This window comes from Dermacentor silvarum, chromosome 5 (assembly GCF_013339745.2).
Source record: "Dermacentor silvarum isolate Dsil-2018 chromosome 5, BIME_Dsil_1.4, whole genome shotgun sequence".
Classification (NCBI taxonomy): domain Eukaryota; kingdom Metazoa; phylum Arthropoda; class Arachnida; order Ixodida; family Ixodidae; genus Dermacentor; species Dermacentor silvarum.
The window spans coordinates 135757121-135772680 of NC_051158.1; the positions used below are offsets into that span (position 1 = coordinate 135757121).

Consider the following 15560-nt stretch of genomic DNA (forward strand, 5'->3'; position numbering starts at 1 on the left):
ATACGTGAATGACCAGTGTGAAATACCTGCACAAGGTATTTGGTTGCAAGCTTTACTAGAAAGAATAAAGAAATTATTTCGTGACTGCTACAAAAACGTCCCACGTCACACCTCCCATCAAACACTGTAGTGCCTTCCCCAAAGGGATCTTCGGTAGCGATAGATTTCTCCGAAGTAAGATAAAGGTACCTGAGGTTAGTAGAACATTTCATTTACCCTAATATTAGTTTTTGCGGTCTATTCCTTGCCACAACTGCACAGAAATGGCGAAAATAAGTCGCGTACACAAATGCGTACACTGTGACTGAAGGGGCTATGTCGGTGGTGATGCTTGCATCCTGAAGTCGGGTTCACGACACTGAAATATATGTGTTGCCTATTAATGAACCAATTTGAAAAATTCTTGCAGTAGACCGCTCCCTAAATGCCATGCAACACCTTCCAGTGCATAAACAAAATTTGTTATATGGCATGCCCTCACTAGGCCACATAGCAAGTTGTATGCACTGTGCTTGTCAGTTTGAAATGGCCAGACCTGATGAGGGGCCCTGTAAGGACAGATGACGTGCTGGCGCAAGTCTGAGCAGAATGATGCAAAGGGAGTCGTAAAGGAACACCCAGTTTGAAAGAAACGAGCTGTAAAGAGTGGTGACATGGGCTGGTCAGTACAAGAAAAAAAGAAATTACATGGTGATGAGACAGATACAAGTCTCTTTTAGTTGCAACATTTATCGGTCTGTCTCGTTAACACGTCCTGAAATTATTTTTTTGTAAATTGTGACTCGTTTTAACACTTAAATTGCTTTATTGTGTGGTTTGTGTCACTGCTTTTTCTATGCCTTTCATTTGTCTCATCTCTGGGATACTCCCCGTGCAAACATACCAACTTGTCCAAGTCAGCACTCTTCCACTGTATTGTTTGTTAAAAGGTTTGCCAGAACAACAAAAGGAGAATGTGAATGGGCAACATTACTGTTCTTTATCTGACCTTGCCTTATCAGCATTTTATCTTTCTGTTATCACCCTGAGCCAACCAGCAGATAATTGCACTTTCATATAGTGTTACATATCTGCTACATTAACCCCGAATGAATTCACTGCAGTTGTGTGATGCGCTTTAATTTCTCACAGAGACTTTATGCCTTCTTTTCCTATATATGGCACCTTTTGTATGCTCTATTAATTTGAAGAGGTACAGTGGAAACAATTGTCAGCGATCTTACATGGCTTTATGAAAGCACTCGCCGTGAAGGTAAAAGCAAGTCAGCTATGGAAGAACTTGGACTCTTCAGAATTGTGTTAGCCACAACCATATGAAGCCAACAGATAATAAAACCAAGGAAAGCGTAGTGAAACTAATCTGTCTTCTTCATCAGAGTGTAGAAATAATAAGGTAAAGGAAAATGAAAGTGGACAAAAAAAGAACAACTTGAGGCCAGTGATAAGTTGTTTTTTCAAGCACTTTCATTTCTCCTAAACTTAATATTGCTGCACTTCAATAAAAAACAAACAAATCATTTCCCCTATGCTTTCCTTGGCTTTAGTATCTATTGAGCTTATGCTGTTGCGACTAACAAAAAAATTCGGCTATTCAGTTCCCCTTCTCGAGAATTTCATTTGTCACTCCACTTGATAGCGAGGGTGTAATTTAAAAAGGTATTCAAATCCTACATCTTTTTGAAGTTTAAGCTAATGGTGAAGGTCACTTTCTATTGCCATAACATGCCACGTTAGCATAACATTGCCGCAATAAGCATTACATTTGATTTAACATGCCAGTATAGAAAAAGAATGGTACCTAACTGGGTAACTATTACAAAACAGGCACATACAAGCGAGCCAAAGAATTCCTGCCCTATGCCTTGGTGCAATCAAACCTGGACACAGAAGATTCAGAGGCTGCAAAGAAAGCACGCCGCAAGAGGAAAAGAAAAGTTATTTTAGAAAGTGATAGCGAAGATTCGAGTAGTGTCCAGAGCTCCTTCACGCAAGGTAGGTTTATTTTTTTACCTTTATTTCTTCATTGTCCAGCTTGCACGAATTGCAATAATTTATCCCCTAAAATTAAATTAAAGTGAACATTATATCACTTCGGTATAAACATATGAGTTGTGTTACCACATTAGTCATCACATTGTACTTTAAACATTTCCAATTTGCTCAAGTGTGGGATTGGATTGCAGTGGTGATGTACAAAGCACCTTGAAGTGGCGACGATGTGCCAAAGTCGAGTCGACACATAATGCATAATAGCATTTTTATCAAAAACTTGTTATTGTAAATGTTCATTCACTTTGTTAGCTATCTCGTTGGAAGGAAAGGGTAGCGCAGAGAAATTAACTGGTGTTTAGCAGCTGCTGAAACACTGTGCATGGAGTAATGAAGACATACGCGTTAACATGTTACAGAGGAAAACACAAATTGCTAGATCGAAGGCACTGCAGACTTTGAGCTTGTCTTCATGCTTTTGTGATAGTTATTGCAAAATGAATTTCTGCGAGCTTGCCCGATTGTAGATGTTGTTGATTTTGTCATTCATATGTATTTATTCATTACGGCATCCAAAAATTCGTACATCAAATATTTCTTTTGTCTGTAAAGTTTGTTTTTCAAATTTTAGAAAAGCATTGCAAACAGTTACAGACATCTCATTTTTTAGATGACTTCATTACGGTATTTACACAAGAAGGGCTGCAGTTTATTTATATACATTATGCAGATGCTACGGGATCAGTTCAATTTGAAAACGATGGACATGTGGAGACCCAAAGCACACTTTCTCGGACAACAACCCAGTACAACTACACACCAGGTAATTTCACACAAAGTGGGCTTTTCAGTGAACTCTGGTATGCTGGAGATGCTTGTTGGCAAATGTTGAAAGGGCTATGTTGCAGGGATAAAATCGTGCAGATCCCACATACTGTGTGAATCAACATCATGCGAAGCATTTGCGCTCGGCTGTCTATTCAGTATTCAGCAGTGCACTTCACAGTTAATACATGGGCGAATGTGTTCGTGTAGAGTAAGCAATTGTATGTGTTTATGCGAGCCTGCGTGCGACAACAGAAGACGACATCAATGTTGTACACAATGGGGTCTGACGTGGCATAAATATGTCATGTCCAAACGTACATGTCACGGCATACATGTTGTGACATGTATTTATTACATCAATGTCACTCATGGGATGTCATTCTCATGCATGCATGTCATACATAGCCCGATATTATCCCTTTAAATGACCACGATGGCATAAGAGATTAAATCATTATAGTTATGTCATTAATGTCATCAATATCATGACATGGGAGTCATGAATATTGTGACATTCAAGGCATGTCATGCATGCCTTGAATGTCACATATCGCAAGTCATGCAAGTCATGCATATCGTGTTTAAATCGAGTTGGAGTTGATTGAGTTAATGAAACAACCACAACGACTCCGGAGGCTAGACAGAGAGACGGACTGACGGACGCACACACTACACAGACAGGCAGATTCAAAGTGCCTAAAGTAGTCAAGTAATGCTTAAGCGGTGAAATGTCGTAATTCATTTTATACGTGTTTTTTTTCCTCTTTTGCAGGCATACAGAGGCAAGCAATGCGACCAGCTTCACATTTGGGCTTCAATGACATGCACCACAGGTCTATTGTGCCAAGCAGAGAAGAGCACCCAGCAAGACTGAACGCCAGAGTAAACAGGCCATTGTGCGATGCAAGGCAGAGCCATGTGGAAAACAGTAATTCACATCACTTTGGTATGACTTCTCCCTCAAGTAGCACAAATAGTCTACGTGTGAAGCATCCTGTTCTGTGCATTTCAGTAGCATCTGTCTCAGATGAATGAAAATGAGGGGTTAAATATAATTTTTTTAGAAGGCTTTACAGCTGAAGTAGACATTAGAGTTCGTACAAAATTGCCGATCAGTCAATTCATTAGCGAAATTTCACATATGAGCATTTTTAATTGGTGTATATGTAAATTATCATGCAATGACAGGTTCACTACTGAATTACAACCCCAAGGTGTAATTATCAGCCTTCATTACAGAGCTAAAATTACCCATATAAATATTCTGTACGAGTTCCTTTTCAATCACCTACCCACAAACACATTGCAATACGTCCCAAATTCAGAAACAAGACTACCACATCATAAATGCTTACAAACGTTACATAATTACTAGTTACACACTGACTGTCTCAAGTTATCATTCTTTCCACTAACACCAATACTGGAAGTTCCACACTAGAACCTTTGCAACATCAGCTATGAACAAGCAGCACTCATCTATAGCGAGATTTTAAATTATGTTTACTAGTCCAATTTTCTAGTTTTCATTTTATTAGTACATGTATGTTGTGTTTATGCTGTACTGGTATTGTTTTCTACAGTTGTGATATTACGTGTGTACAGTTCCTGTTAACACTCCTGTTACGTTTTGGATTATTATTGTAGCATAGTACTTTAACTCATAGAAGTAAGCTATAATTTTCTGATGATGCCCTTCCTGTTATAATCCCTCAATAGATTGACACTACGGATTAATAAATGACATTTAATTAATGCCTTGCATTAGTATATAGTTGTACGCTTAATTCAGCCAGTGCTACTTCAAGAATAACGTTTTGCTTATACTTGTGTGTCCAGCACCAATTCTGAGAAATGTAGGCTTGCATTGTGCTTTGAAATGCATTGTTCCAGGTTAAGTATATTGTATGATGCTCTTTTTCACTGTGAAGAAACGTACTAACTGGACCAGTGCTATGTTCTTGCAGTATAGTTTCATATATATGTATTGAAACTGATCTCGTAAAATTTCAAGCAAAAATTCGTGCTTTCGACTTCACTTCTGATTTGTCACTACGACATGCCTCCTAGAGGCAATAATCAGACAAACAATTTTGAAAGTTTGCTAATTAATAATCACGTTGTCATAGCTATACAGCAGCATAAGTAAATTGATTTGAAGCGAATATTGAATATTTCTGGAATTTCTTTGAATGGGGGGGGGGGATTAACAATGTTTATTACCATTAGCATAAAATAACATTCAGGTCCAAGCGTTCGGATTAGCATTTTTCTCACAATATATTGGGTATTATTAAGCATTGCTTATTAAAAGCGGAATTAGAGCATTACTAGTGAAAAATGAAAAGATAGCTTACACTGCGAGCTCTTCACTCTTATATGTGGTCGTGGATCATTAGGTGAAGTTTACAAAAGTAGTATTGTGGGCCATTAAGCTGTGTGCACTGTTGAGGCTAAATGGAAAATGCACATTGTCTAACAGAGCAACAAAAGAAGGCGATTTCAACAGTTGGAATAGTTGCGACAGATAGTGTCACTAATAATCAAATAATGTTGCAGCAAATTGTATTCTGATTTAATCCAAGGTTATCAAACAGATGCAGCATCCATAAGTAGCACCGCACAATAACCATCAGATGAAAGAGCCACTATTTGCCAATTTGAATAGTTTTTGAGTACTTCACTTCGTCAACTAAAATTTAAGTTACGTAGTATAGCAAGCTCCGTTGCCCTGACAGGTAGGCTTTTCTGGCTAAAGTGCTATCATTTCCATACAGAGTTCACTCATACATAGTACACAACAGACATGGACATGGCAGTGCACCCATGTCTGTTTTATGTCTACCGCAGCTGTTGCATGTGGCAAACGTTATTGCATTAACACTTCAGTTTTATGCTTAACCATGCAAAGTTGACGAAATCAGGTATGCAAAGAATATTCAAATTTGCATATAGTGAGTATTTTATTCAATGATCGAATAGAATAGAACACTATATAACTTATTATTCAAAGGTTTTGAATAGTCACCAAACCTACAAATCCAACACTTGTCATGGCAACTCATTGTTCATGCTCAATGACATTGGCTGCTGAACAGGGCGCAGTTTTAAATGTGCATGAATTAAGGACATGAAGGTGTCCTTTTCAGTGATGTGCACTTAATATATCAGGTGCACTCATTGTGAAAAGTACCCCATCTGGCTCTAAAATTGAAAAGCTCTCCTTTTCCGTATTTTTACTTTCCAGAACCAGTGCCTTCGACAGCAAACGTTAGTCGACAAATTGAAAGGCTGGGTGAGCGGTTTGCTGGTAAGAGAAGATTGCGCACTGTGCTCTTTTATATAATGCTTTGCAGCCTAAATTCAATGTGGAAGGGCCTTAGTAAGTAACAATAAGTTTAGCTAGTATTTCTTTGCATTTATCATACATAATCCGGTTGTAATGAAATGATCTGATTGTTAGCAGCAGTCTGATTAGAAGTACACTTTGTTGTTTTCCACGAACAGTTGTGTCAAAAAAGGTATATTCATATTGCAGTAATACATGACTTGTTCACGCTCCTTGAGTTATCTTCATGCAAAGCAGATGATTTTGCATACAGTCAATTACTACCTAAGAAATTGGTAGCAAATGGAATGCTGTTTAACTCAGGGACACTTTTTGCAAATGAGCCAGCCAACTGTGTTTTTATGCCTGCATGATGTCACGGTGGAGGAAAATTTCTAGAAATATCGGAGCCTCACAGCTAATGTTTTGAAATGCGGAGGCACATAGCTAGAACAGATGCATTGTGATTTTGTGGGTGGAGATTGTAGTTACTACATTCTGCAGTTTCCATCCAGTATAGTATTCCTGAGATGCTAAATGTTGAAATTCTTTTTTTTTAGCGTTTGAAAGAAAAGCGTTTGAAAACCAAATGGCCATTTTGGCCGAACTTCGAAGCATCAGAGCAATAATTACCTCTTCGAAAGCAACACCAACACTGAAGATTCCAGAGGATTGCCCGATATTACCTGCACCAAATGCTGATGCAGTATATGCATTGGAAGAGTACCTTTCGACAGAAGGCAACTCTGGAAAACTAGTAAGATGGACTTCGTTTGTTTAGCCTTTATTGTGTTGCCATGCTGAGATGAACAAGTAGAACACCAACTTTCTTTTCGAGCTTCATATGTGCTTTTAATACTGTGTATGTGCAGCTTTCAGTCTAAGGCATGCTAGAGTCTAGGTGTGCACTGGTCTGACATAGTGACAGCTTTCTTATAAAATGTAGCTACACAGTCACATCTGCTTTTTAGCGACTTAAGGAGAATATTGATGCTAAGTGATGCTTTCTTATTTCTCTAATACAGCAAAAAGTTCTTTTCTTATGCTCAGTGTTGGTCAGTAGAACACGCAATATTGTTCCTTGCCTGGTTTGTCAAGCCATTAGTTACTGACAGGCACTGATACCGGCCTATCTCAGCGGTAGCTCATTTCTTCTATGGATAGGAGCGCTTCCTGCAATTACTGATTGCTTCTGGATCAACTGGGCAACTAAGCGTACCAAGTGTTTCACTGAACCATGCAGACCAATAAACGTCACCTTGCTACTATATAACGTTTGTGCATGGACAAAGCATTGGGAAGCAAAAAAATCTTTTACAATTGCTAGAGTAACACAACTGCATGTTCATTGCATGCTGACCTGCTTATCTTCATTCTCGGTAGGGGCCTCACATGGTGGCTCAAAGATGAGGTGATGAACATCTTTTTCACCGAAACTTACCTAGATATTTTATATGATGATGCTAAGGATGACGATATGAGATTTTTACTCTATCAGGGGGCCATTATGTCTCTTATGTTACATTACAGGTCACCTACTTCTCTAGATATGGCGGAACGGACATTCCCGACGCAGTACGGAGACTTCTTCGGGCCCTCCTCACAAAAGAAGCAGCTCTAAAATTTAGCTGGAAAGGCTCTGCAGGGAAGAAGATGGCATTTTCTGCCCTAACAAACATCAACAACATGATACATGGTCAATTCTTTTCTTTTTTATGCAACGTTTGAAGCTTATAGGTAGCTGGTAACCTAGCAATTGTAGTATGAAACCATCACCATCTAAAGAGAACCAGCAAACATGAGTTGTTATTCTTTACATGTGCGCTAACAATCACATGATTTTTAAAAAAAATGTCACGAGAAAAGACAAGTGGTCTATTCAGAAAAATTCCTGCACTGCAGATAGGTAAACACCATTTTGTCCCATACCAATGGGACAAAATGGTACACCAATGCCATACAAATACCATACAAATACCAATGGTTAGTTTCTCAACGTATTTCTGTATTTAACTCTTTGCTCCACAGCTGGCATGTCATTCTAAACATTTACTAGATTAAACTTTAGCCAGTGTCTTGATTCCAGTACCTGCCATCTACGGCTTGAGCATTGTTATACATTCTGGCATTAATATGCTACAAGATGCAGTAAGTAATTAAGTTGATGTCAAGTGCATATATTTGTACTGATATGGGTGTCAGCATCTAGCAGGCTAAGGTGTAACCTTGGGTCAAAGTGTGAGCCAATAGCGCACCCAGGATCTCTGCCAGGGGTGGGGGGGCTGGGGGGGGGGGGTGGACAGTTTGCCAATATGATCTAAACAGCACTAATTTCGATGTCTTCACGGGAAATTGTCAATGAAATGCGCTTTTTGCGAGTGTGCAGACGATTGCACGTTTTAAATCTTAGTTGCAGTACTCAAATGCGTAAGGAAAGAAAAGGTGTTAAACAAAAGGGGGGTTAAGTTGGCCTCAAGGGGGGGTTTCAACCCCCGAATCTCCCCCGTCAGTGCACCACTGGTGTGAGCCACTTACAGATGTAGACAGAAGAACAAATGGACAGAAGCAGCTCAAGATTAGTACTCTTTCTGTCTGTTTACTGTTCTTTCTTGGCTTTTATACATGCACCTTGACAGCTATAGTCAGCTTAACATCATAATTATGTTCTGTGAGTGTCAGCTTTGATGTATCATTCACTATTACACCCTGTGGATAATCCACCAGTACCTGAGTTAACTGTCAAAGAACATGTTAAAAGCACAGTGTTCAACATGCGCGAAGCAAGTAGAACAGAAAGTTGCTGCTTCTATAACATACTTCAGTAAGTAAGTAAATAAGGAAGAAAATAATTCCTGATTTAGAGAATACAGATCTGTAACAAAACAAAGCCATGACGACTAGTGAACCAAAGAGAAATCAGCAGAGCCACTTTGTTTCATTGATGGTTCCTGGAAAATCACATTTCTGCTTGCTTGTTTTGTGTGCAGCAGAGGCAATGATGTAATCTGTTCCTAACTAGGAAATATGTGTGTACTACATTCATTCAGAGAAAGCAGGCCAACTGCAATTTACCTATTCAAATACAAATGAAAAACGTATAGAAAGCTCTCATTAGACTTCTGCTGATCCAATATAAATGCAACTTGACAAATTTAAGAAACCTGAATTCAACCAATTATAGCAAGCAAAATCTTGATGTAGGGCCTAATGGATTTCACATAAACTCCAGAAAATGAGTTCATATTAAAACATTGAAGCATAAACTTTAGAAAGCCCTAACTTTGCACCAAAAACAGTTTTGCAGTTCTGTAAGCTAAATCTGTCAGAGGATCTTGCGTGGATCTTTTTAACGTACGACTTCACAGCTCATTGTGAAATTTCACCAAAAGTCTCACTCACAAATTATTGGTATAATTCATAGCGGTGTGTAATACATTACTTTTATTAGTTTCACATTTCTCAATAACACACTTTTACAGAATAACCAATCGCTTTTATTCCCAGAGGCACAGTTGCAAGTCCGTTGTTTCATATTTTTTAAGCACACCGATGGTACCTCCATGCAGTGCTACCTGTGGTACTAAATGTAAAGGGAGCGCGCCCACATTCTCCCCTGGTGAGAGCTACCATTTTAAGACGCAGTCGTTCAGAGGCTGCACCCCTGGTACACCCCAGAGGCGAACACTGCGCTTCTGGCTACGGCGTCTGCATTCAGAGGCAGTCACAGAGACTGCACAGGTTTCGAACTGGTGCTTGAGAAAGTGGCACTTCAAGTACCGGTTGGCTCCCATGTACGGGTAAGGCACAGTGGTAAGGGGAGCGCCATCCAACACATAGTTCAATATAGTGCCACAAATAACCACCTCCCCAAGCATGCCAAATGCATTCTTGGGTAGCAGTTGGACGCTTCATAAATTTCAAATTTCGGAAATTTGAACAGTTTTTATAAAGTCATGGCCTGCATAAAGAATTTGATGTCTTCATAGAATTTAACATTTCGTTTGAAACACAGCAAACCTCGTTAAAGTGGACGCAGAGTCCCTGAGGGAAACCTTCATTTTTTAAGCACAAGTTCAATTCAATAGACAAGTTTACAAATAGTGTACCCAAGAGGAAAAAGATCTTAAAACCACTGTAGAACTTTTGCGTTCATTTATATGGCCCTGTGGATCAGCTGGGTCCTGTAAAGTTGGTTCCCCTGTTTCTATAATACCCTAATGCTGATGTGCTATGCATGACACAAATGCACATAAATCATCTTGTCAAACTTTAATTTCATGGGAATTTTGGGAAGCACATTGACTTTTTTATTCGTTGTTTTTCACTTGCTGCTAACACCTTCACAGTATGGCAATCTTCAGCATTTGTTCTAGCGCTTTTGAAGGGCTGCAATACCTTGACGATGGTTCCGCCTTTTCAATTGTTTCATTTGCAGGCTGCCTCATCGCTAACCACCCAAAAGCAACCATGCAAGACGTTAGCCATGTTGTAAAGCGTTGGCTTATTGGTGCGCAAGATCGGGACGGAGGACGAACACAGAGGCGACAGGTGGGGCATGACATAAGGGCCTGATTGGTGTGCAAGTTATACAGATTGTTGCATTTCAGTTTGTATTATTTTATAGTGCACTTCAACCATAACAGTATGCGAATGTTATACTGTTATTTCTATGTACAATATTTCGTTCAATAAATAAGTTCACCTTAAGCAGTCTGTTCCTTTGTGTTTAGGCACATATATGCTATGTGCCTAATGCACAGACGTGAGTAAAAGTCTGTGGACAACGGATGCCGTAGGGTATTTTCAACCAATGCATTGTATTGAGCAAATTTCGTGCGTTGGACGGCTGCACTAGTAAAAAATGTATAATTGCTGGTGCACGTGCCGTACATATGCGCTCCACAGACTTTTGCTCCCGACTGAATGTAGGAGCTATATGCTTCTATCGACACTGCATGTGCATATTTGCATTATTTACATTGCAATATCGTCCACAAGAAGCTCGGCTGCCATGGTAAGTGCATACACCCTCCGGCTATGATGACTGACTGGCCGACCGAAGTTTCACATTTTTCATTGGCTCAAGGATGCTCCTGCTGTGGCCCTATCTTGGCCATGTCGGCCAATGTGGTCGGCCCTCTGTTGGCAGCCAAACGTAGGCCAACGCGAGGCCAATGTCAATCCCCAAATGTGGGCCGCACTCGGCCAATGACCTTGGGCCGAGTGCGGCCAGGTTGGCCAGGGACCTTGGGCCACCATTGTGCCAAGCACTTTTGTCCCATTGGGTTCATTCTGTGCGGCTCCTTAGAAATAAATGGATGGATGTGCACAATGCAATGAAAGGTATCTTTTGTGTGCAAAACTATTGCATTTCCTTCTGGTCTTGACATATATTTTCGTAACTGCGGGCAAAAAAAAAAAAAAAAAAACATATTCCACTCATGCCAGAACAAAATGCATTTATATTTATGGCTTCACCAACCATTACAAATAAATATTCAATACAGTGGAATGCACTATTAGTTTCTATCAGTGCATGGAAAACAACGAATGCTCATAAAGCAACCGAATGACCTGCATTATATTCTCATTTATGATCAGCCAGATGCATAAGAAACCAGGTTCTGTTGCGCGGGAATTGGACAGTGATGCAGACGAGCTATTACACAAGAGAAAAACGTGCGCTGAGTTTACAGTGAAGTGTCCCTGCTGTTGTGCAGCAAGCTCTACACTTGACTGCGAAGCTTTACCAACGCCGTCTGGCAAAGCTGCGCGTTTCGCAACTCAAACCCGTACACCGACCCGAAGAACGAACAAACAAAAAGTTGCCAAGGGCTCGACCTTGGAGAGTGAGCGCGCGATGCGTGCTTCCGGATATCCCAGCGCATCAGAAAGGGAGCGTTTCGTTCGAGGGCTCAAAATAGTGGAGTCACAGACGGGTGTCGTCGCCCGCGCTTTTAACTGCAATCGGGACGAAAATGCGGCGTCTGCGATCATTAACAACCTCCTCAGACCCGGCAAAGCGAAACGTCATCTTCCAGTACGGTCGCGCCAGCCGTCGAGACCAATAAACGGATGTTAAAGTTGACGGCAAAAAACGGAGCGGGTCACCTAGAGTAGGGTGAAGTATTCGGGTCCTAGAGCGGCAAGATTTTTTTTTGTTTTCCTTTGACACCACCGCGCTGGGCGATTGCTCGAACGCCCTTGCCGAGACGCGCACCTCAAGGTGCGAGGGCGTTCTCGCTTCTATTTATAAGCGGCGGGCGAATTGACGGTCATAAAAAATTTAGGCGAACACCACGAAAGCATCCTGCTACTACTACTACTACGCCAGTTCCGCAAGGTCATCAGCTGTGGGAAACCCACGTGCTCCGAATGCTGCGCGAACCGCTTGTTGGCACGCATCGACACATATATGCTTGTCGGACGCAGCTCACCTGAACGCCACCGTAGACGACGGAGAGCATCTGAGCGGGCACATGTCCTTTCCAGAAGGCGTTGACGCCTTCCTCGCGGAGAATACGCAGTGTCCCGCGCCATACTCCAGTGTACTTGGCAGTCGGGTGGGACGCCTTGATGGGGTCCAGCTGTAGCTGTTGACAACAGAGAACGCGCGTTCCGCTAATTAAGTGCCTTACAGCGAACTGCTTAAGGAGCACCGAAGCGTGTGAATCGATCTGCGTCACTCTGACGTACCGCGGTTTATCTGCAGGCGTGCCGTTATCTGGCGGTCACCCGGTGCGTTGACCCAAATAAGCGAGACGTGAGTTAACAATCGCACGCTACGGAAAGTAATGCTGCACAAAGTTCGAAAAAGTTCGGAGATGTATTTGGTTACGCTCACGCGAGACCCCTGCAAGAACAATCGCGAGTAAACGCGACGTTTAGTTTAATTCCGTTCAATCGTGATTGAACATTACTCTTCCGGATAGCATAAAAAGCTTGAGATTCAAATTTGCGATCGCACCTGGTAATCGTTGCCAAGTCTGCGAAGGATGCAAGCAGCACTTAATGTTTTGTTACGCCCGGTAGCAACGGAGTCGGAAGATCGCGGCGCAAGAAATAATTGCCAGCGTCTGCTTACCTGGAATCGGATCTTCACGACATCGAACGGCTGGCAAAGGAAACGCGTGACGAACCCGCTGATCGCGCCGGCGATCATATGATCGACGTTGGCGAGGTCGTCCTTGCCGCCCGCGTGTCCGATCATCTAAAGCGAGCATCGATGCGCTCGTTCTCGTGCACTTGTAGTAACGGGAAGGTCAGCCCGGTGGCGACGCACCTTTCGAACACGCAAGCCGCACTGCACGCCGCCCGCCATGCTTGGCAACTTGCGACGTTTCCATAGCGACCAACACCTGGCGGCGACGCGTGGACGTCTCCAAGCCCGTTCTGCAAAACTAATAAATAAAGTGCAAGCATTATGATACTCCTATATTAAAACAAAAAAAAATTGTTGATTATTATAGTGAATATATTTATTTTTCGTCCTTAAAAAAAGCAGCAAAGCGGAAATGAAACTAGAAAAACGCGTCACAGATCTACAGTGGAATTCTAGCCACAACAGAACTGGGAACCGGTGAGAAACCAGTGAAATAAACTGCGCTTGGCGATTGCAAGAAGCACTGCTTATGCGACCTACGCAGGTAATCCTAGAACCATATTGCTATAATATCTAAAGCAACGTGGAGTGATTCGGCTGATAAGGACGCAGTGAGTGTTGTGTACATCCTGGCCATACAAAAACAAAGAAGCCTCAAAGGAATATCGCGCGAAGTCGTTGTATAAGCAGTAATAAATATTCTGAAAACACTTCAGATATTGCGGGATGAGCGCATGAATGGCAACTTGCCAGTGCAAGCATCGGACAGTCCGGTGCCCGTGGTGTAGTGGTTATCACATCCGCCTAACACGCGGAAGGTCCCAGGTTCGATCCCTGGCGGGCACAGGTTTTTTTTTTTTTTTTTTTTTTTGTCTCTTTAATGTCATTCTTTTTTTGTCATTGTAGTAGGCAAAGACAAGTCTTTGTCTACTACACACATTCTTTGTGAAAAATTGAGAAAAGTAGCAACACAAAGATATTTTACAAAAAACAAGTACTGCAAACATTCTTTGTGAGAAATTGAGAAAAATAGCAACAGAAAGATAATTTACAAAAAAAAAAAAAAAAAAAAAAAAAAACCTTGTGCCCGCCAGGGATCGAACCTGGGAGCTTCCGCGGGCACTGTCGGCACTGTCGGCCGATGTCGGCACTGTCGGCCGATGGCACATTCTATTCACTATCGAAATTCCACGATTTTGATGGGCCATTTGAACTTATTCAAGTAGTCTAGTCATGGCGGCCACTCTAAGTACGCTGCAAGTATGTGGACATCCTTAGGTTGTGCTACACTGTAGTTGTGCTAAGTACTTCCTGCGGGCACCGCTCGAGCAACGCCTCCTTTACTAGGATGCCTGGCACGTCAGCGCCGAAGCCCCCGCTCAACCCTCTCCTGTTTACGCGCGCCGCTGCCGCGCAGCGGCGCTGTGTTCTGACACTATCGTTAAAGCCCCTATATTTATTAGGGGCTTTAACTATCGTGCGCCCTACCGGCACCGCTAGTGCCCGCGCAGTCTCGGTGGCAGCCCATTCGGAGTCAGGATTAACGTTCTAGGTCTTAGTTTTTCTCGGCGCCCGACGTGCTACTTTTTATCGTGTGTCTTGCCGCTTCATTGCTCGGCCTAATAACCGCAGTTGAAGCCCAGCCACACGGTATTGCTGCGTGTCCTTTTGCATGTCAAGCCAGCGCAAGAAGCTCCCTGGCTTTTCTGTCTTGTATATCTCGCGTAGTTAGTGAAAAAATTGCGTTTGAGAACTGCGTGGCTTTAGTTAAGAAGGCAAAGAGAAACTCTGCTATGGTTGGGTTGATTTCCCACCAAGATAGGGGTGGCCTCTACTACCCGACAGTAGAAATCATTAGTTCTTTGTGGTCTGAAGAAATATGTGGAATGCTATCAAACCGAAAATCTCTCCTGAAACCTATGGAGCAGTGTTTGTAGCGCAGCGTGTGTGTAATCGCAGTCATGCCTGTGCTGAAATGTGAAAGCTGCAACGATGACCACGGGAGGCTTTTGTACAGCTCATATGAAAGAAAAAAAAATTCATGAAGCCGATATCTGCATCTACTAACAGCGATATTGAAACTGCATATAATAACTGTAGACTTTGATGTTCTTTGTTTGTTTAGTGAAGTGATTTTAACGAACTGGCATGAAAAACTGTGATAACAGTGTTATGAATTGGGGAACCTTTCTTCTCTATTCCTTCCTTTCAATAATTGTTGGCTTCCTTCATATGTATGGCATAACAAACCCCCTCATCTCCCTACCCTTGTTTGTGATGGCAAAGTCATTTCCTGTTTTACACGACCATGAA

General features: G+C 41.8%; 1 protein-coding gene, 1 long non-coding RNA gene and 1 other non-coding gene across 4 annotated transcripts in view; 2 read left to right on the forward strand and 1 right to left on the reverse strand.

Annotated features, from left to right (window-relative positions):
- LOC119453774 (mitochondrial thiamine pyrophosphate carrier) overlaps positions 1-13485 on the reverse strand; it is a 44463-nt gene extending 30978 nt beyond the window's left edge. The window contains exons 1-2 of one of the 2 annotated variants that reach the window (XM_037715831.2): positions 13230-13483; positions 12583-12738 (exon numbers count right to left, since the gene is read on the reverse strand). In XM_037715831.2, coding sequence (XP_037571759.1) covers positions 12583-12738; positions 13230-13355 — 282 coding nt within the window. In that variant the 5' untranslated portion in view covers positions 13356-13483. Of the gene's footprint in view, positions 1-12582; positions 12739-13229 lie in introns of both variants that reach the window. The other variant, XM_037715832.2, reaches the window with a different exon arrangement.
- On the forward strand, positions 1831-6337 carry LOC125946023 (uncharacterized). Its single transcript, XR_007467325.1, has 4 exons — positions 1831-1992; positions 2720-2812; positions 3590-3763; positions 6065-6337. It is a non-coding gene; the product is annotated as an uncharacterized LOC125946023 (long non-coding RNA).
- A 535-nt stretch (positions 13486-14020) lies between the features above and the next one.
- On the forward strand, positions 14021-14093 carry Trnav-aac (transfer RNA valine (anticodon AAC)). Its single transcript has one exon. It is a non-coding gene; the product is annotated as a tRNA-Val (tRNA).
- The last annotated feature ends 1467 nt before the right edge of the window (positions 14094-15560 follow it).